Genomic DNA, 20,281 nt, shown 5'->3' with positions numbered 1-20,281 from the left:
AATGCTGAAACGAGAGGAAATATCGCAACTGAAGAAGAAAAGGGAGAAAAGTGAAACGCGGGCTTGCCAGGGGCGTTTCATCGGGATCTAGACCAACACGCCAATAGTGGAGTCGGCGGACACGTCCGCACGTTTAATTTTAGCCCAGGGGAAGTCGTTTTTTATAACTTATTCTCCGTGTTCTTTTTCTATCTAAGCTCCACGGGGAATCTTTCCCGAATGGCCTGTCCATACCGCGAGAATACTATTGGCACCGGAATAAAGGCCACAGCCACGAAGCCCAACAGCGAATTCCCCCATCCAAGCCCTAAACTTTGGAACATTTGTGGCCCCGCAAGAGGGAGCAGTGCGCCCACCAATGACCGGCTGGCAGTAAGGGTGGCGTTGGCTGACGCCGCATAGCCAGGGTAGCAATCAATGACATACGTCTGAATGGGCAAGTAGATGCCCATCATGCCGAAACTAAATGGCACCGTTCCAATGATCGGGACGATCCAATGGGCCTGGTTTTCTGCAGTCCAGCCATACCAGAAGAAACTAATAGGTAAGAAACAAGCAAAGAATATCATCATCGGTAGCCGCATCTCCGGTTGGAATTGGCCGCCGTTCTGCTGGGTCAGTTTGACAACGAGCCGGTCGTTGGTGGATGCGACCAGACCCATCCCCAGAAAAAACCCAACCCCTATCCCCACAAATGCCAACCCTGACAGGCCGGTGGAGAAACCATACTGATCCCTGAATACGGTCGGGATCGTGGTGAAGAACAGGTAAAGAAGGCCATATGCGAGAGCCATGTAAGTGGAGAGCAGGAACACGATGGGTGACTTGCAGAACAAGAGAACTGGTCGCGTCAACCCGTGCCTGAGCTCGGTCATAACTGAAACATGCTCTCCATCCGGTGCATAAGCACTTCGGAGATCGGGACGGCCTAACTCCTTGGCAAGGCGCACAGTCTTCCATCGGATCAGAACAGAAGCATATGTCTCTCGATTCAAAACCTCAATTCCTGTCGATACAACGGCAGAGATCATCAACAGCACCCAAAAGACCCATCGCCAGCCAATTGTCTCACCAATAAAGCCCCCTGCGATGGGACCCACTACCGGCCCGATCATTGGACCAGAGCTCCAAATAGCAGTCGCTAAGCCTCGTTGTTCGATGGGGAAAAGGTCTGCAATGACACCTGCTCCAAGTGTAAGGCATGCTGACCCACCGATGCCAGCGAAGAACCGGAAGATGATCAAACAGGTCAAGTTTGGTGCGAGTGCACATCCGATTTGCCAGACAACAAACCACCAATTTCCACAGCTGAGTATGATTCGGCGCCCGTAAACCTCGCTCAAGGGTGCTAGTGCCAATGGACCGAACTGTTACATGGGTCGAGATTAGTCTCTGTTTCTTGAATGCTAGTTGTAAGACTCACTGCATAGCCTAAAATATAAATGCTGATGCTGAATGAGAGCAGTGTCTTATTCGTCACACCTAGATCAATTGCGACATAGCTCACAGATGGCGAGAACATGCTTGACGCAAGCGGAGACACAAAGGTGATAGCGCTTGTCAACCCCAGTAGGCCCCATTTTCGTGAAGCCGCAAAATTCTGGGGGTTGTCGGGGTCATCTTGCCCATCCCAGCCCACGATGCCTCGGCTCAGATCTGTTTCCGGATATCGGTTTTGGGGCGGAAGAGCTGTCTCAAGGTCATTTTTGTTATATTCAGTACCAATTACTTCTGTCGGCTGATTTTCTTCCTTGGAATCTGCAATGCTTTTCTCGGATGGCGTCTCAGTCATGGTGGACCCCATCGTTTCGATTATTCTAGCAGATCCAGCTATTAAAACTGCCAGCGCGAGCAGGAAAACAAAAATCAATTCAAGAAGTTACTCTTTCAGGTTATCGAACAATACAGGGAAAGGTGTTGGTCGTTCACCAGAGCATGATTCAGGATGGTGTGTTCCACGCGCTCTTTTTAAAGCCATGTTCAGCATAAGACCTCTATTGAAATAATCCCACGAAACCTGAGCATAAGCGCATCATACTTGCACCTCAATTTCGATCTTTTATGCATTGCCGCCATTACGATCTAACCTTCAACCGTTTGGATCCCCGCATTCGTTCCATGGTTGTCTACTCCGACCCCACTACTTTATCGCAACAGTCCAATCACATGCTCATATTCACTTGGACTTCATCGGTACTGTGCCGGTTACCCGAGATCACCTATCCTTGTTGTAGACAATGTCTGACTCTTTGGGGTTCTAGCTATGTGGGTGTGTAAAGGATGGATCGCTTGGCATGGTCTAGTCATGCACTTCGGCTAGCTTCAAGGTCGCAAGCAATATCTTATGGATCTTTTCAGCTGGTTTAAGCCAACTGAATGTTCAAAGCAGAGGAAAGAATATGATCTGGTAGGTGCAGACATGCTGGTACGTGTAAGAATTGCAATGCTCATCTAGAGACAGCATATGGTGTGGACTCCATCTTCTATTTCTTTCGTAATATACAGCCAGCCTAAGTTCAAGTGTTTTGCATGCTTTTCTATTCACATCAACATCTATAATCGCCGTGTTTAAAGCTTTGATCGGAGCTTGGTCTGGCAGGCCTCGAGGCCCGATGGCCCATTATAAATCTGTTGCTTCACCAGCCGAGCATTGATCTAAGAATGTTTGTTAGATCTCTGATCTTGAAGAATGCCGGGGGGTTAGTTGCAGGGCGATGTGCAAGCTTACATGTTGCCTTCCAAGCTCATTGACATTTTGTACACCAAGAAGGCGCATGCACGTCTTGGTTTCATCCGTGAGAACTGGACGAGGAAATTAGTTAACTCAGACGTCTCTTCGAAAACTTTCTAGTAGTTTCATACTCTGTAGCGTCCTCTTTACACCTTCCACGCCTCCGGCTCCTAAGCCCCAAAGGGCAGCTCTTCCAATACCAACTCCTCTTGCGCCTAAGCAAATCGCTTTAACGACATCCGTTCCCCTCTTGATACCGCCGTCAACCCAAACATCGATATTGTCAAAAACTCCAGGACAGTACTCTCGAATCTCAAGTAGGGTGTGAACAGCGGGAGGAGCAGTATCAAGAGATCGACCACCGTGGTTTGAGAGAATTATTCCTTTTACTTGAGGCGCGTATGAGGCGGCAATGTAAGCGTCTTCGTGGGTTTGCACGCCCTTGAGAACCACCGGCAATGTCGTGTGCCTCTCCAACCATGACAAAGTCTCTTTCCATGTGAGAGAAGGATCTAGGCCGGTAAAAGTTTGATCCTCTGTTGGTTTAGCAGGCATAGAAGAATCATTCTCATCAACTTCTTGGTACACAGCTTCCGTCGAGCTCGATTCCACCATAGTGTTGAGAATATTGCCACTGCGCTCATCGTCTTCCCTTTTCCCAGTAACAGGAGAATCAAGCGTCAGCGCAATAAACTTGATCGCACTCAGATTATTGATTCGAGCTAGCATCCGTTCACTCTTGCTTCGGTCGTCTTGCACATACAGCTGCCACCCAAATACTTGGTCCGGGGCCGCATTTGCAACAATCTGCTCCGGGGTCATAGAAGCATTGTTCGAAATTATTTGCATCGCACCATAGCTGCGGCAGGCTTCTGCGATACCAGCCTCGCCTGAGGGATGCCCCAGGCGGGCCATGGCTGCCGGGGATATATAAATCGGGATAGACACATTGTTGCCTAGCAGCTCAGTACTCAGATTGCATTCTGTGCAATCTATGAAGGTTCTTGGTCTCAATTGTATAGAGCGGAAGACCTCGGAGTTGAGGCGCTTGCTGATCTTGTCGTCGGATGCGGAGTAATAATATGCCCAAGCCTTTTTGCTCACGTTTCTGGTTGCGATATCTTCAATTTCATCTAGGTTGGGCAGGCTCTCCAGCGGAATCTTATGGTCAGTCATAATGAGCGCTGTTCAAATAGGAAGAAGGGGTTGATGAGGAAGGGGTGAGAGTTCCAAAGTTGGAGTATCAGCTGTGTCGGATGTTCTTGCCCTTTCCGGACTAGCGTGGGGGTAACTGCGGCCCGGGCCCCCTCTAGTTATCAGATGAGGATATCGAGATGCAATATTGAAATAGATTGCATTACACGCATGTGGTCTGGGAGCTCCTATTGCTTCCTATATCTTCTGCTCTTTCTATATACTCCTCATCAAATACTTGTATTGAGCATAAAACGCCACAGGAAAAATATTCCCACGCGCAACGGATCTGACTCACAACACGCGAAACGACATTTAGGAAGAATTAACAGCCGAATATCGAGTTTTGGTCAGAAGAAGGTTCCTAGGATTTTTCCTCCTGCATTTTTTCCTGAGGACACTGAAGTGCTTTCGGGGTCATTGAAATATACCTCTCAGTCCTCATATCTCTTTGGGAAGTCCTTGGCGTGACATATACAAGCAAATGATAGAGCTAGACCTTAAGTATGATGCCATCATTCTCAATAGGTGCTGACTGAAAGATTTTGGAACCATCCATATTTACATGGACCATGTTTAAGTCGGCCATCTTCCTCGCGGCCAAAAAAGAGACGCGACTGAAGAACCAGGCCAGTAAGCGCTGGTCTAGCCCCTGGCGCAAGTATCTCCTCCGATGGTATGCTTTGTGAGTTGATGTCATCGGTGTTGGATGCCAGCCAATATTGAGAACTTATTCAAGCATGTGATCCGATTCAGGATTCGTTTTCCGGTGTCAGGCTTACATATGAAGTAGAGCAAGTCCTAATAAGCCAGTTCTACTCTGCATATCTCAAATTTGAGAATGAATTGACAGAAAACGGGTGTTTTCAAAGATGGGGCGAGATTTAGGTGCATCTGTAAGCTTTCTTTGGGGCGGTGCCTCAAATCAACCCTACGGGTGCAAGGATCCAGCTTCAAAGCCCTTCGGTACGTACAATCGATTCTCAAGTAAGTTCATTCGCGCAGGCAGATGTCTTCGGTTCCTTTAAGGTTATATTTGTGCACAGGAAGCTTCCAAGTAACCATGGATGTGGTTTCTGTCACGGGATCAACGATCTTAAATTTGAGGACTTGCCTGACTAGTTTCGGACTTTTTCCTGGGTTCATCTGACCATTAAAAACAACAGACTTGCTAATTTTTGCATGATTCAGGGGAGGGGGGCTAATTTAGAATGAGTCGGGCCGGACTACACGATATCGGTGAAAGAAATAAACATAGAAGCTTACTAGGGCATCTTCTCCGGGAATTATTGGAGATCCCGATCGACAACGATTCCAAAGCTAATTCCATCCGACCGGTATGAAGTTCCCTTACTGCGACATGACCAGTTTCATGCTCCTGCTTCATGATGTGGTCTCAATTTTGGGTAAGTCCGGATCTACGTACGCATGGCGGTAGATCTATCCAATTTCTCGGGTTTGTATGCAGGATCAAAGTTAGAGGACTATAGCAGGAATTTGCGAGCCGATGCAGATCAGTCAGTCCATTTGGGTACAATGTTCCATGCCGAAATTCGAGCTATCGTCGAGTTGATCAAAATCCGACTCGGCCGGGTCCCACCGGTTAGCACAATTGACCGGCAGAGTGGGTCAGATTGAGGGTGATCAGTCTTGAAGAAACTCTTGTGCGGGAGGTCGGTCTATTCTGAGGGCAATATCCATTCTCGTTCAGGAAGCTGAGACTATTGGATTGGCTAATAGTTTAGTAGTTTCAAACAGTGTGTTATTTGCCCATTTGAAACATTCGAGGGTTTCCGCGGACCGCATAGTATGACAGAGGGCAAAGAGAGTGGGGATTTGATCATATTGTAAGGCTTAGCTGCGCGAAGCAAGTACCGTACCCGAAGTGGGCCACATGTGGAAGGAAAAGTCTCAAGATTTTGGGGGGCGAAAGGGATTAAAATGAGTGGGCGGAAAATTGTCGGGTTTGTTTCTGAGCCCGAGACCGAGATTTACATATGCTTCAGTTTCGTGAGCACGCGACTTTTTGCATGTGGCAGGGGCGTTATAGTATATTATATTAAATGCATCATATGTACTTGTAGGAGGGGCAACTTCAACCGGGCAATTTGTACAGAGCCGTGGACAGTATGGCGGCAAATATAGGGTGGAGAACGGGATAACTGCGATTACGAAGCCTCTCAACCCCGCATGAGGGTTTCGCTTAGAATTCGAAGAATGAGGGAGGGCATTACGGAGTATTGCTGAGCTAGATGATTGGGAACAATGAAACCCTAACATGGTGGCGTGGTAAGCCTCGGCTGCATTGCGGCATGTAAAATCTCCTTTCTGCAGGGGTTTGTAGTATATACGAGGCTCGCTTCTTTTTAAGTTTCACAACACACAAATGTTCAACACTGATTTGACGGTCTACTGTCCCTGAAGTGAACCAAGAAGTCTCAGACGCCTCTCAGACGCTTCTCACGGGCTTCAAATCACAGATCCAGAGTCGTAGTGGATCCAGAGGGGAACTATGGGGCTCTGGATCTACCTATCGCCGTCCGTCCATCGCTTCCCACCCGCACTGGGCCTCGGTTTTGCTACTCTTTTCGATCTCGCGTGGAACAATTGTGTGGATTGAGACTGTAGCGTCCAAGGTTCACTGCCTTTGGAAGAGTGTAATTTGCTCTTATACTTGCCCAGGACTAGATGGCACCGAAAGTCTATTCATGCCTTTCTCTCGCCTCAATATAGATCATATGGGGTTATTTTTTTCCCATAGATTTATGGATCCAAGGTCTCGGCTTGTCATCCCTGCACGTATTATATCTGCCCCAGATCCCTGACCGGGTGTGGTCATTCAGTTCCTCCCTTTTCACGATTCACGATGGCTGCATGAGCTGGCACTCTTCTTCCTTCATGTTCACGACTATCTCTACTTCTTTTCTTGGGTCATGGCTCTGACCATTGCTTACATACTATAATCCTCCTCACTCTTGATACCCATACACCCTCCGGTCTTTATATTCTCTCGCGCATCTATCGTATACCCCCAAATCCGCAAACATCATGAAGCTCCCGCCAGCTGCCGTCATGGCTGAATGGCCGACACCAAATTATATTGATCCTCCAACTCGCGGACATGGCGTAGTCATCGTGAACATTGCGTGCATGTCCTTCGCCTTTATTGTGGTCATGCTCCGTCTATATACTCGGGTTGGGATCACATACAGCACCGGTATTGACGATATTCTGATCGTCGCTGGATTGATGTTTGCCATTGCGATGGTTGTTATCACATCGATTGCCACAGAACAATATGGCATGAACCGTCATATCTGGGATATCTCGCCTTTGCAATTACCCACCGTACAGAAGTTGAATCTTTGCTTCCAAATTATGTTCTCCATGGCGTCCAGTATTACCAAGATCTCCCTGCTGTGGTTCTGTCGGCGACTCCTGGGAAAAGGCAATTTCGTGCTGTACCAATGGACTTTTATTGGGGCAATGGTTTTTGTTGGACTTTCTGGGGGTCTATTCACTATTATCAGCATTTTCCAGTGCACGTAAGTATACTGCTTCCACATTATCAGGGCCGTGCTAACGTTTCGCCCAGTCCTATTCGGGCATATTGGCAACTTAACCCTACAGAGTCATATCACTGCATGAACGATGGTGCCATTGTTTTCTCCGCGAGTGTGATCAACATCTTCACCGATTTCCTGGTCACAGCTCTGCCCATGCCATTGATCTGGAGTCTAAAGCTCCCAGCCCGCCAACGTCTCGCCGTCATCTCCATCTTTGGTCTCGGTGTTGTGGTCAATGTAGCAGGCTCCGTCCGCACTGTGTATGTTTGGAAGAGTATGGTAGTCGGCTACGACGCAACCTGGCTTGGATGGCCAGTGCTAATAGCCGCAACCGTGGAGATCAGTCTGGGACTGGTAAGTAATCACGGATATGATTCTTTTCAGACCAGTATACTAATTTTCATGATATCAGATCTGCTCCTCGGCACCAGCCCTTCGTCCTCTCATTGCAGCCTTCCTCCCCCGGCTCCTACAGTCGACCCGTAACATCGGCTCTTCCTACAACCAAAGATCTCGTTCTCAAAAATTGTGGTCGTCAACCGGCCGCTCACGAAACTCACGTTTCCTTGCCAATGATTCTCGTCAGCCTGGATACGACAGCGATCGGTTTGAAATCATGCGCACCGTTGAGATGGAGAGTTGGACTGAGTCGCGCCTTGCACACCATGATAAAATGGGCCATGGTTACGATATCACTTCTGAGAACCATACTCGTGCGCTCAGTCCCACCGACAGTTTGGAGATGAAGAATGGCATGGTGTATGCCTCGGCTGCTAGTGCTAAATCTTCGGTATCTGGGCGAGATACTCACTCTCCCTTTGGTGATCGGCCACCTCATTGACGGCCACGCTATTCATATTTCATATTTTGTTTGTACAAAAAAAAGGTTCATTACTTTGCGTCTGGTCTCGTTTTGGCAGTGATACTTTTCCTGGGCGTGTATAAACAACGGCGATGTAGTATATAACAGTATCTATTGTAATGGGGATGGCTCAACGGCAGTCTGATCATGCAGACAGGTCTGCAGCAACAAAGAAAATACCAACAAACCCACTGACTAGCTCAGCAGCCCTGTAGAGGATAACGTAGTGAATTGCAATAAGGCTGAGTTTAATAGTTAGTCCTAATGCTTATTTCTGTTACTATGCTTTCTTACTACGTCTTTTAAGACGTAGTAACAGAGGGCCCGAGTGTAAATCAACAAAGGTAGTAAGGATGTTTACCACTATGGAGTAACAAAGCGTCTGTCCGACACACTCAAGGACAAGTTCTTTTGCGAGTGGCAGCGTCCCTGATGACGTGAATAATTCTGCTGCCTCTGTCCCCCTCCCCTGGGCCTCCCTGACTAGTCCTCGTCATCTATGAATAATGAGGACGAAGAGTCTGATCATACCTCCGAGGGCGATGGCGATGCCTGTGGCTCTGACGACTCGGAAATAGAAATTCCAGGTTCAGAGATGGCCCTCCTTGACGACGCAGTTATCATCGACCTGACTGGGAACAACCCTAACCCACAGCCTATAGGGCTAGATGCTCCGCATCAGCCATACGCAATTGAAGCCGAACAAGCTTCAATGCCAAAAATCAGCAACAAGCGGTGGGCAGTCTTGGTCAGCTCGAGAGGTTGCGACTCAAAAGCACGATGAACAGGTCCCTGCCGGCACACCCGGGCCTCTGAGGCACAGCTGTCTATCCTACGGCATGCACGCCCACGATGATTGATAGTCAGTGACATTGACTGTTAACAGTCCGGGTGCCCATCATCTTCATCCGACGGCGACGAGGCTGAAGATCCAAACGAAGTATCTGATGGCACGGAGGCGACGGAAGGAACAGACGGGCTAACAAGGCGAGGAGACAGGCCGAGCACAGAGAAGAGGTGACCCAGCAACAAGGAGAAGTGCCTCTGCTTCGAAGATTCCAAATACGCAGCACAGTGGATATGTCACTGCAGGCAATTCCCTGTTCCTCCTATAGCACACACGTTCCCGACCATGGAATTGGATGTACGATGGCAAAAGCAGTCCATCAACGAAGACGCTACAACGCCGCCAAACACAAAAGGACTCGCAGACGGCAAAGAAACAGAGACACGGAAAAAACCCCGTGTAAGAGCCCCTTCCCTTTGAATATACCACTGGAATCCAAGGGAGATGGACTGGACAACCTCATGATCAAGTGCAGCTCTGTATCTACTAGCATGCATGATCAGGTGTGTTAAACAACAATTCATACTATTCATAATTAACCACTTCGTATTCCCACTACCAGTTGAATAGAAAAGATGATCTGAATCCCGAAATGGACAAGTTTATTTATTTCAATTTAGTCAAGCAGGCAGGATATAGTAGACTAAACATAACTAAGCTCACGCTCACAGACGACTCTTAGCCTTAAACCCAGAAGCAATAAGCAAGCGATCAGCCTCATCACGCTGCCAGTTCAACTTAGCAGTAACAGCATCCTTACGCGACTTATTCTCACGCTTACCAAGCTGCTGCAAGTGAACCTCATCAGGACCATCAGCGATGCGCAGCGTCCGAATACCAGCCCACATATAAGCCAGCGGGGTATCCTGGCAGACACCAGCAGCACCATAAGCCTGCACAGCACGATCAATGATAGCCAGCGCAGTCTGCGGCACGAGAACCTTGGCCTGTGCGATTTCCTTTAGTGCACCCTTGGCATCACCCTGGTCAATCTTGATAGCTGCGTTGAGGACAATAAGTCTAGCAGCATCGACTTCGATACGGGACTTGGCAATCCATTCAAGGATGACGCCGTGTGCGACGAGAGGCTTGCCGAATGTCATCTTGCGCTCATCGTTGACGCGGGCAATAAGCCATTCGAGGGCACGCTCGGCTGCGCCGATTGCGCGCATGGCGTGGTGGATACGGCCGGGTCCGAGGCGGCCTTGGATGATTTCGAAGCCGCGGCCTTCGCCGAGGACCATGTTTGATACGGGGACGCGCACATCCTTGAATGTGATGTGGCCGTGGCCGTGAGGGGCGTCGTCGTAGCCGTAGACGTGGAGCATGCGGTGTACGGTGATACCGGGCAGACCGGCTGGCACAAGGACGACGGATTGCTGCTTGTAGGTGTCGCGGTTGGTGGGATCTGTCTTGCCCATTACTAGGTAGATGGCGCAGCGGGGGTCACCGGCGCCTGAGGACCACCATTTCTATGGATATTTGTTAGACCCTGACAATAGATGCTGCCTGGGGGTCGAGGGGACATACTGAGCCGTTGAGGACATATTCGTTGCCTTCGCGGCGGATGTTCAACTCGATGTTGGTGGCATCGCTGGATGCGACGTCGGGCTCGGTCATCAGGAAAGCAGAGCGGATCTTGCCCTGCAGCAGAGGCTCAAGCCACTGCTTCTTCTGTGCGTCGTTACCGTACTTGGCAAACACCTCCATGTTGCCAGTATCGGGGGCAGCATTGTTGGTAGCCTATCAATTCAAGTGTCAGTCATAATCGACCAAAGTGATAGAACAGAGCTACCCACCTCGGAAGCAATCTTGCTCTTGCCGAGCAACTCAGCCATCAAGCCATACTCCAAATTAGAGAAACCAGCCCCCTGAGAAAAGTGGTTCTTAGGCAGGAACATATTCCACAAGCCAATCTTCTTAGCCTTCTCCTTCAAGGTCTCCATAATAGCGGGGGTAGTGTTCCATCGCTGCTCGCCCTCGCCAAGCTGGGCGGTAAAGACAGCATCAGCGGGGATACAGTCCTTCTCAACAAACTCCTCAACCTGCAATGAAGATGAATTGTCAGTATACAGAGTCCGAGTGAGGAAAAATAGACCGGGCGGCTCGGCGGGTTCAGGCCGGGGATGGGTATAGAGTACGTACCAGGTCGAGGGTGCGCTTGGCCTTGTCGCTGACGAACGGCTGGGCGATAGGAGGGATGCGAGTTGAGGCAGACATGATTGATGATGTGGGAGAAAAAGGAGTGGCCTAGCTGAATATAAAGAGAAGAGGTCAGGCCATGATTGCGGAGAAAGAGCTAAGATGTGTGGAGAAGCCGAGAGTGGCGGGTTTTGCCTCGGCCCAGGATGTATAGCTACATTCCCTTGCCAGAACAACTGGCAGGGAACAGAGGTATGTCATAGAGTATATCGTATGATTCAGAGTACAAGATCTCGTAATTTGCTCTCATATTCTCTCCTTGTCCCTTTCTTCCCTGATCCCCTTGTCCAGGGTCCATACTATAACCGACCCTCAACCTCGGCCAGATCCCCGAGGTCCAATACGAGCTACAATGGTTACAACCTAAGTCAAACTACACATAACAAATCAAGCCAAAGGTTCCAAGGTTGCATTGATCCAATGAGCTCCAAAGCTCCCTCCCAATTACACCCCAATCCCAACACCCGTTGATACACAAGAAAAACACAAAGAAAAAGGCATTGCGGGTCATCACAAAGGAGAAAAGAACAAGAACAAGAGAAGAAAAAGTATCCTGAAGCACTAGACAGGCCCAACTCAAGACTCTATCCAGTCCAAACTCTCAACCGAGTCGTCCCTCAATACCTCCAAACCCAGCGACCGGCGCTCTAGGCCAGACATACCGAGGAAAGAAAGGAGAACGGCACGAATAAAGTCTCAAACCCGAGACATCAACCACTCAGAATGAGCGTAAGAATAAAGATGAATAATCAATAGACCCAAGCCCGAAAGAAAAGAAGGCAGGCCAGGCCATCACCAACTCCAATTATTCGGCATTGGCAGTTCGGCCCTGTTCAGCCGACTGCTCGTAACTCTTCTTGCCAAGCTTAGCAAAGAGAGACTGGGGCTTGCCGGCACTGAGGGGAAGAAAGACATGTTAGCAGCTGGACAAAAATAGGGTCTCCACGCGCCGAGGCAGTTCTCGGTAATCCGAGTGACAAGCATAAAGGGACATAACCATACTTCTTAAAGCGCTTTCCCTTGATATCACTCAGCTTCTTCGTGCAGGGACTCATGATATCATCTGATGGCGAGACATAGGCGGTGGGTTGTCTAGAACAAGTCGCGTTAGCAGTTGCATCATCATAGCGGTCTAGCGGTCGGGACAATGCGGTATGAGTTGAACCAGGGTAGACTGGGGATACTCACTCTTCGCCTGCTACCTTGCCCTGCAAGACCTGGCGGTGGTACTCCATCGATGAGATATCGGCACCCTTTACGTCTGTCTTGTCTGTGTTGGCGAGGTGGGTGTTTGTAGGGCGGTCGGCCAGAGGTTGGGGTTGGGATTGTGTGGTGTCCATTTTGAGCGTGTTTGTGTGGGTGTGTGTAGTTATTGGAGGTAGAGCAAGTAAGTAGCTATGGAGGAGGGTGGAGGAGAGAGACAGAAAACACAGGCAGATCGATCGGATAAGAGGGAAAAACGTGTTGTTGGTGCACGAGAAAATATGGGTGATTGTTGGCTGGGCAACAGGCTATGACGCGCCACATTGTTTCCTGTTGTTCTTGTTCTATGTTCTACTTAATGAGTTATGTTTATTGATGTCTAAGTTTTGACCTAGAATCTAGAATCTGATGCAGAATGTATTTGACTAAAAGTGGGAATCATATATTCGTCCAAACATACAGTGTAGAAGTACAGATGCAAAATAACGCCAACGGATCCCCAATGCAGAGTCATCAGAACAGTATAGTGGCCGGTGCCATAATACATAGAAATAAAAGAAAAATAGGAAATGATTGGAGCCAGCCAAGATGTTCAAATCCTGGAATGCAGGCAATCAAATCACAGCTCATCAGACCGTGGATTGTCACTTTGAGTGTCGGTGGTATCCAAGTCCGCCATCTGTCCATTAAGGACAGGTGGGGTGCTATGAGGACGGAGATGTGGTATTCCAAGAGTGGGCACTGACATCGACTCTGGGGAAGCAGGCTGGTCCAATTTGTGGTTTTCCTCAGGCTCCGGCGAAGAATCAGACGTCGGTGTCGGTGGGACATAAGCAACCGTGGGGCTGGTCGCACTCTCTTCAGATGAATCGGAGAGATTCCTGCGGTGGCCTCCGTTCTCACGGTAAGAAGATGTCGGGCGCGTAGAGCTAGGGCTTGCAGAGGGCGAGGCCGAGGCGAAAATAGGAGACGAGGAACGCAGGCTATAGGACCGAGCGACCATTCTTTGCACGCCCGGGAATTCCATATAGTTGCTGACAGAGCCCCGGGAGAACAGGACGAGAGCGAAGCAGCAGAGAACCATGATGCTCTGGATGACGGTGACTCGTTTCTGGAAGACCAGTTCATCGGCAAGAACGCCTAGCTGGGCGCTTATTGAGTGGACTTCTCCATGATATTGCATGCGCTGGTGCTCGAATTCGAGAGCGACAGATTTCCAGACGTGGTCATACTGCTCACGGAACTCTTTCAGTTCGTTGAGAACTGTAACATTGAGATTTTCGAGGAAGGTAGATGTCTTTGCGAGTTGACGTTTCTCGACTTTGTTAAATGCATCCCGCAAAATGCGAGACTGCTCTTCAATGTATAGAAGGGAGAGGGTGGAGTTCGACTCGAGCATTTGTAGCCGCTTGTGGACGGACTTGAAAAAAGATTCTTGTGTAGTTGGATTTGCAGATGGTGGTTGGGTATTTGAGGGTCTGGTCGATTCTGGAGGGGGAATGTTTGATTCCTCTTTAGCATTTGTAGTGGCCTTGCCAGCTGTTTCGAACGTAGTGTTTTGCTGAGTTGTTTCTGAAGAAGCAACCGATGCTTCTGGGGTCGTCACGACGCCTTTCGCAGGCTCACCCGTCTTTCGAGTATGTTCTGCAGCCTTGGGAGGAGCAGATGGTCCGGAATTAGTCAGAGAGGTGTTCATCCCTGCAATGACAGTAGAATTCTGCTTCGGTGGCATCTTTGTCTGGGCTGCCGTGGCTGGCGTTGAGGGGGCAGTAACAGGCGGCCCTTTGTTGACACCACACGTCTCCGCATGGAGGAGTCTTTCGAAAAGTGCACTTGGGTCTGCGAGAGTATTGGGGCAAACTTCCTGGACCCGAGAAGGAGTGACGGCCGGAACAACAGGCTCTTCAACCGGTACCGGGATATCAGCAGGCTTCTTCTCCGATTCAGGAAGCCGATTGACCTGAGTAGATTCCAACTCCTCGACTTCCGCCCGGTCTGAGCTCTCGTCATGCTTATACTCCTCCATCATGGTAGTACCATGAACACGAATCAAGCTGACCGGACAAAAGAACTCATGTCCATAGTGCGTAAGGAATTCGATGCGGAGATACCTTGCCCATATAAGTGAATTCTCAACAGCAAATGCCTGCACTTCACGCGTATTGCGGGCTTCGTAGACACCCAATTCCTTCCACTGGTCTGGTTTAGCAGGATACCGGTCCGAGACACTGACGCGGAATGTGTGGAAAATGGAGCTGAAGAATTCATAATTCGCAAGGACGACAGTGTCAACAAGAATATCATCGCACAGCTCCAAGATAAGGAACTTATTCTGCGCACGACACTCATTCAACATATAACTATCCTTATTCTCAATAAGAACAGACGACGAACCCTTGCTCTCAGAATTCGTCTTCAGCACCGTAGCCGCACAATCAAAAGAAGCATAATTAAATCGCTCCTTGCAAGTGGTGCCTGCATCCTTTCGGCGGGACGCACCTCTCTGCAATGCACCCTGCGCATAGACATCGACCCCAGCCTGGCCATCTGCACCATCTGCATGACCCGCGTCGCGCGCTGGGATGTGCGTCCCCCACGCAGTAGGACTAGCCTCGGGCGTTTCAGCGCCAAACCCACCAAAGTCCAGTTCAATCTCTGCGTCGTCACCCAAGGAATCCAATGCATTATTAATTCCAGGCTGGCGTCGATCCTCTTTCCCTGCAGCAACAGCTCGTCTACTCCCGCCCATGTTCTCAGCTGATTGTCCGACCTTCGCTAGATTCTGCTTCTTCCACTCTTCGAATGAGAGGAAGCTGGCACTATCCAATAAAGAATCTGTATCATGTTCCTGTTCCTGCTCCAAGTTCCGATCGGGCATTGTGCTAGCAGTCCCAGTCCCTTGTGGTATCTCACTCGACGCGGCAGCAGATTCCGAGTCAAAAGCACTGGGCTCGGGGGACGTGGCATCACCAAACAAATCCCGACCTGGTCCCCAGCGTGTCTCCAGACATGGTGGTAAGAGGAACAACTGCGCCTCCATATCCCAGGAACTCTGCGCCGGACACGTCGTCACCGGTATCGGGGCAGTGGCGGTGTTCGTATAAGACTGGACAGTGGTATTCCCAAGCACATCATGGCAAAGCGTAAGCAAAAGCGAGACGCAGTATATCATGGACACCCAAGACCGGCCCGCGGTCACCATGCTGTCGGTTGAAGTGTGTGCTGATAAGGATGTTAGCGAGGCAAACGCGCAGATATAGCTTTTCTCTTTTCTTTGTCGGGCGCGAGACGCCACAGTCTAGCTGCGACGATCACGACTATCGACAGAAAGGCTGTTCGGTGTGGTTCAAGCTATTGAGTTGTCCTGCATGCTAAGCACATTGTGGTGGCTGGGAGAGGGAGGAAGCGGCGCTAGGGCGGTCCTCGGGGGATCTATTTCAACGTATAGGATGGCGTGATGGACTGAAATTTGTCGCAACGGTGAAAGAACTGAAATTGGCGACAAGGAGCGGTATCTGAGGGGTTGGAGAACAAGGAGTGGACAGGCATCTCAACCGTTGAGCGCTCTGACCGCCTTTCCCGCGTGTAGAAGAATGGAGTTTACTTAGTGACAGCTATGCCAAGAAGGCTTTATATCGGATGAAACTACGATTTACTATAGATGAGGTAAAAGTGTTTGTTTCTTAGCGGATGTGATCAATTTCCCCTTTTGACTGTCCCAAAATAATAACTAGTTACAGGATGCGCCTGGGGCTCAGTACTATTAATGAAGAGAAAAACGGCCGCTGTTTCAACCAAATCATGCTGCTACGCAGTTGACCTTCGCTGCAACTCGTCCCATGCTTCCCTGTAATCCGCGACTTCGTTTTGTCCAAATGCGAAAGAAACCTTCCCATGAAAAAAAAGAACATCCACCATGGCATTCCGACCCAGCCTTCTAACCTTTTTGCTGATTTCTTATGTTCAATGCGCTCCGCCAGTCTGCACCCTCGGTCTGATATTATACAGAAAAGAAAAAGAACAGATGGGTGACCGGAGAGAGCAAGCAGGCTATGCAGGCACTGCATTGTTGTTGAAAGGCGGAGACAATGAACACTCAATCCGAAAACAAAGAGACACGAGACAACAAATTGGAACATCAGTTTATCGTTGAGAATTTTTGAACTTTTTTTTCCAACTGAATCGAAACACGCAATGGGACGAAACAAGAGCAGGGAACAGGATAAAGATGGAAGAGAAAAACAGCGGAGGTGGACGAGCTTAGAAGTCAGTCTCGAGCCATCCACCAACGAGGTCGAGATCGTCGTCGACCGTACCGTCGTATGCATTGGTGTGATGGGGCTTAGGTCCATTGCGGCGCCAGTCTTTTTCTAACAGCTGCCGGCGACGAGCATCAGAAGAGGATTCGCGCTTGGTCTGAGGTCCATGGCGGTAACCGGAAGATCCGTGGCCCCAATCGTGTCGACGGGTTTGAGAGGGAGTGGCTCTCTTGGGACCGAAGACCTCACGAGACTTGATATTGCGACGCTGATCAGGCTTGTAGTTGCGACGAACATCACCGAGACGAGACCACTTGTCAACTGGGGCGGGGGAACTGTGCATGGGGCGCGGAGTGCTGCTGGATGTACTTGAATCGCTGTCTAGATCCAGAGAGTCTTCACGCATGCCACGAAGTTCCTTCGTCAAGCCGGATTCAGGGGCTGGAGAACGTTGAGTAAGGGAAGCGGAGTCCTGCTCGCGCAATCCCGGGAGGACAGCTTCCTTGCTCTCTTGGCTCCAGCTGCGAGAGTTCTGCTCCCGACGTTGCAACATAGCGAGGTCTTCACTTTCAGATTCATCCTCCTCCCACATGTCACACCAGCTCTTAGAGATCTGTTCTGAGCCCTTGTTCTTACCAAAGACCATGGACAAAGACGGCAGAGGCTTGGTGGCATGAGAAGGCAGAGATCCGGTGATAGGAACCGGGTCTGAGCGAGGGAGGAAGGGGACCTGGCGCTTGCGAAGGTTGAGCGAGCGGAAGGATTCGCTGAGGTGAGAGTCCAAGACGGAAGCCATGGATGGAGTGTCGGCATTGACCGAGAACCAGGAGGTTCCCGCAACTTCGGATGGGGGGAAAAGATCCTCGGTGTAGCTCTCGTTGTCCGGGATGGCAGACAGCTGGCGAATGGCCTGAGGAGGACTGGTCTGGAGGGCCTTGGCCCAAGGGAAGGAATCTCCCTGGGTGACGTAGGGGCTCTGGATAGATGGAGTGCGGAGAGGCTCGCGGTTGGCGCTGGCTGCGACCACCTCACGATCCTCAGTGCAGAAGTCATCAAGAGCCTCATCGTCGGTAGTGAAGGAGACAGCCCGTTGGATGGCATCACGGACGCCTTCCAAGGAACGCTTCTCAGGATCGATAGCCATGGCATGGGTCAGGATTTCGTAGGTATCCTGGGACATGTTGGGGAAGATATCGAACAGAGACTGGCGATCGCGTACGTAGTCCGCAAATAGCACATCCGACTCGGTAGGAGTTACAAAGGGATTCCGAGCAAACAAGATGTTCAACAGACAGATACCCAGAGACCAAATGTCGGCCTTGGCTGGGGAGTAACCTGTCGTGCTGGGATCGTATTGCTCGGGGGCCATATAGCGGTCACTGCCGACGCAAGCTTCGTGACACCAGTCTTCCTGAGTGGCAAGACCAAAGTCACCGAGCTTCATGGCACCATCCTGTGTCAGGAAGATATTCTCCGGCTTAATGTCACGGTGGTACAAGCCATTGGCATGCATGAATTCGACGGCGCTAAGGAGCTGGTTCAAGAAATCCCGGACATGTTCGGTTTCCAATGGACCCCGGTTCAGACGAATGGCCTCGTACAGGTCACCATTGGCACAGTACTCCAAGACGAGATAGGTATGAGTATCGGTGTCGAAGGTATGAATCAAGTTCACCAAATGCGGGTGGAAGCCGAATCGACGGTGACATTCAAGTTCTTCGAACCGATCCTCGGGAAGATAGACGGCAGAGTCCGCAGCAGACGCCTTGAGAAGGCGCTTGATAGCGACATCCTCGCCAGTCTTGATGTCATTGGCAAGGAAGACCATGCCAAAAGACCCATGATTGAGCGGGGCGACGGTGCGGAAACGACCATCCAGAAGCTGCCCCTCCACGAAATCATTTGTCAAGCTTTCCATGGTCGACATGTTGGCTCTGTGGTTAATCTCAAGAAGAGCAGATGCAAAGAGGCGAGAAAGAGGTTGAGAAGAGTCGGGAGAAATAATGTTCCGACAAAGAAATAAGACAAATCTATGAACCGCTCAAATCACACAAGCATGTGTCAAGAACGCGTCGAGGTGTGTCAAGACAAATGGAAGCAACCGGGCTGATGAAGATTAAACAAGGAAGAGAAGTATCAGGCGAGGTAATGAGGATGAAGAGAATAAACGAGGCGGAGAGGTGATGTCGGCTCGAAATGTGATATAAAAAATGTACTGATGAAAGGCAGGTAAATCGACAGATGAAAAAGAGGAGAGAATGAGGCCCGGAGGCGCTGAATGTACCCGAGGGGGTTGGTGACGCTAAGGAAATGTGTAAAGACCGTTATGTGCTCATTTGTATGTCGTTTTCGTGGTTAAACTGGGGAGGGCCCGGACAAAGGATGGACGACACGCGAGGTATCAAGGAGTTTGAACAAGTTGAGAGTCGGCCTGATACCGAGAGTGAAGATGAAGATGGTGGAACGGGAGTCGAGAGGAAAGCGCTGCGTAATATCGTAATTGAAAAAGTCGAAGATGTATAGGAGAAGAAAGGAAACACAGAATCCTATGAACACCGGGTTCAAGGGCGAGAGCGGCCGTGACTCAAGAGTTTGAAAATAGTGAGAATTATTGAGTCATGGGTGGCCAGCCAGGTAGAAGTGATTGCAGTGAGGCGAATTGAGCTTGATGAGGAATCCGGTAGAGTACCTTTCTAATCCAGATGGAAAAGCAGGGATACTCGATGCCAGCTAGCCCCAAGGTATGGAACTCCCAAATAGGTCTCAATGCAGGTCTCGTCCGAGGAACGTATGATACCTGCAGTACAGGTAGAGTCTTCGTGTGAGTTGAAAAGACGAAGACTGAAAAGGGGCTCGGTGGTCGACTGATTGACGGAAGGTGGATCCTTTGGCAGTTGCGGATCGTGAGTCACCAGAGCTTAGGATCAACCCGGAAAGTCCAGGAAAAGGGGGGGATCAGGAGAGAGCGCGTAGACGAGAGACACCCTTGTGCAGAGAGAAGACCAGTAAATCCGATCTTAACACTCGCAGTCTGTCAAGCAAGAGCAGGTCGTCGACGGTAGGCAGGGTCAAGGACAATTGAAGCTGCGATAACGCTGGAACCGTGAATGAGACGCAGAAGCGACGAAGTGGTGATGGGAGGCGGGCGGTGGAGAGGGGGGAGATGAAGCGGAAGAGCGACGGAAGAGAAGCGATGGGGGAGAGGATGGAAGATGGAAGATGGAAGATGAAGATGAAGCAGAAGCAAAAGCAGAGAGGAGAGAGGTTCAGAGTCATTAACATCTCCGGGGAATTGGCGGCAAAGTGGATCCCCATTGGCCGATACAGGTCATACGGTCACAAACGAGTATCTACTGGACCGTTCGTTGTCATCTTTCCGAGTGATCTGCAGTTTCCGCCTGGTTTGACTGGCGCCCG

At 49.9% G+C, this 20,281-nt stretch overlaps 10 protein-coding genes across 10 annotated transcripts; 3 read left to right on the top strand and 7 right to left on the bottom strand.

The window, feature by feature from the left end:
* Positions 1-188: 188 nt before the first annotated feature.
* Positions 189-1,792, bottom strand: N7508_002453 (MFS transporter; the record flags this gene model as incomplete). The annotated part of the gene is made up of 2 exons (XM_058460519.1): positions 189-1,367; positions 1,424-1,792. 2 exons carry the CDS (start codon positions 1,790-1,792, stop codon positions 189-191), a joined length of 1,548 nt encoding a protein of 515 aa, XP_058324051.1.
* A 776-nt stretch (positions 1,793-2,568) lies between these two features.
* N7508_002452 (uncharacterized protein) lies at positions 2,569-3,907 on the bottom strand (the record flags this gene model as incomplete). Its single annotated transcript, XM_058460518.1, has 3 exons — positions 2,569-2,655; positions 2,729-2,802; positions 2,863-3,907. The coding sequence occupies 3 exons, from the start codon at positions 3,905-3,907 to the stop codon at positions 2,569-2,571; spliced, it is 1,206 nt and encodes a 401-aa protein (XP_058324050.1).
* Positions 3,908-5,285: 1,378 nt separating this feature from the next.
* Positions 5,286-5,563, top strand: N7508_002451 (uncharacterized protein; the record flags this gene model as incomplete). Its single annotated transcript, XM_058460517.1, has 2 exons — positions 5,286-5,331; positions 5,394-5,563. The coding sequence occupies 2 exons, from the start codon at positions 5,286-5,288 to the stop codon at positions 5,561-5,563; spliced, it is 216 nt and encodes a 71-aa protein (XP_058324049.1).
* Positions 5,564-6,973: 1,410 nt separating this feature from the next.
* On the top strand, positions 6,974-8,332 carry N7508_002450 (uncharacterized protein; the record flags this gene model as incomplete). The annotated part of the gene is made up of 3 exons (XM_058460516.1): positions 6,974-7,470; positions 7,521-7,845; positions 7,904-8,332. The coding sequence occupies 3 exons, from the start codon at positions 6,974-6,976 to the stop codon at positions 8,330-8,332; spliced, it is 1,251 nt and encodes a 416-aa protein (XP_058324048.1).
* A 520-nt stretch (positions 8,333-8,852) lies between these two features.
* Positions 8,853-9,374, top strand: N7508_002449 (uncharacterized protein; the record flags this gene model as incomplete). The annotated part of the gene is made up of 2 exons (XM_058460515.1): positions 8,853-9,101; positions 9,240-9,374. 2 exons carry the CDS (start codon positions 8,853-8,855, stop codon positions 9,372-9,374), a joined length of 384 nt encoding a protein of 127 aa, XP_058324047.1.
* A 491-nt stretch (positions 9,375-9,865) lies between these two features.
* N7508_002448 (uncharacterized protein) lies at positions 9,866-11,420 on the bottom strand (the record flags this gene model as incomplete). Its single annotated transcript, XM_058460514.1, has 4 exons — positions 9,866-10,672; positions 10,731-10,943; positions 11,000-11,245; positions 11,346-11,420. The coding sequence occupies 4 exons, from the start codon at positions 11,418-11,420 to the stop codon at positions 9,866-9,868; spliced, it is 1,341 nt and encodes a 446-aa protein (XP_058324046.1).
* A 787-nt stretch (positions 11,421-12,207) lies between these two features.
* Positions 12,208-12,742, bottom strand: N7508_002447 (Spo12 family protein; the record flags this gene model as incomplete). The annotated part of the gene is made up of 3 exons (XM_058460513.1): positions 12,208-12,298; positions 12,405-12,494; positions 12,591-12,742. The coding sequence occupies 3 exons, from the start codon at positions 12,740-12,742 to the stop codon at positions 12,208-12,210; spliced, it is 333 nt and encodes a 110-aa protein (XP_058324045.1).
* A 482-nt stretch (positions 12,743-13,224) lies between these two features.
* N7508_002446 (Sad1/UNC domain protein) lies at positions 13,225-15,807 on the bottom strand (the record flags this gene model as incomplete). The annotated part of the gene is made up of 1 exon (XM_058460512.1): positions 13,225-15,807. The coding sequence occupies one exon, from the start codon at positions 15,805-15,807 to the stop codon at positions 13,225-13,227; it is 2,583 nt and encodes an 860-aa protein (XP_058324044.1).
* Positions 15,808-16,865: 1,058 nt separating this feature from the next.
* N7508_002445 (putative serine/threonine protein kinase) lies at positions 16,866-18,791 on the bottom strand (the record flags this gene model as incomplete). Its single annotated transcript, XM_058460511.1, has 1 exon — positions 16,866-18,791. One exon carries the CDS (start codon positions 18,789-18,791, stop codon positions 16,866-16,868), a length of 1,926 nt encoding a protein of 641 aa, XP_058324043.1.
* Positions 18,792-19,819: 1,028 nt separating this feature from the next.
* N7508_002444 (uncharacterized protein) lies at positions 19,820-20,179 on the bottom strand (the record flags this gene model as incomplete). The annotated part of the gene is made up of 1 exon (XM_058460510.1): positions 19,820-20,179. The coding sequence occupies one exon, from the start codon at positions 20,177-20,179 to the stop codon at positions 19,820-19,822; it is 360 nt and encodes a 119-aa protein (XP_058324042.1).
* Positions 20,180-20,281: the final 102 nt, after the last annotated feature.

This window comes from Penicillium antarcticum, assembly GCF_028974205.1.
Source record: "Penicillium antarcticum strain IBT 31339 chromosome Unknown utg000002l_segment0_segment0, whole genome shotgun sequence".
In the NCBI taxonomy this organism is placed as follows: Eukaryota; Fungi; Ascomycota; class Eurotiomycetes; order Eurotiales; family Aspergillaceae; genus Penicillium; species Penicillium antarcticum.
This window is presented reverse-complemented; position numbering and strand designations above follow the sequence as displayed.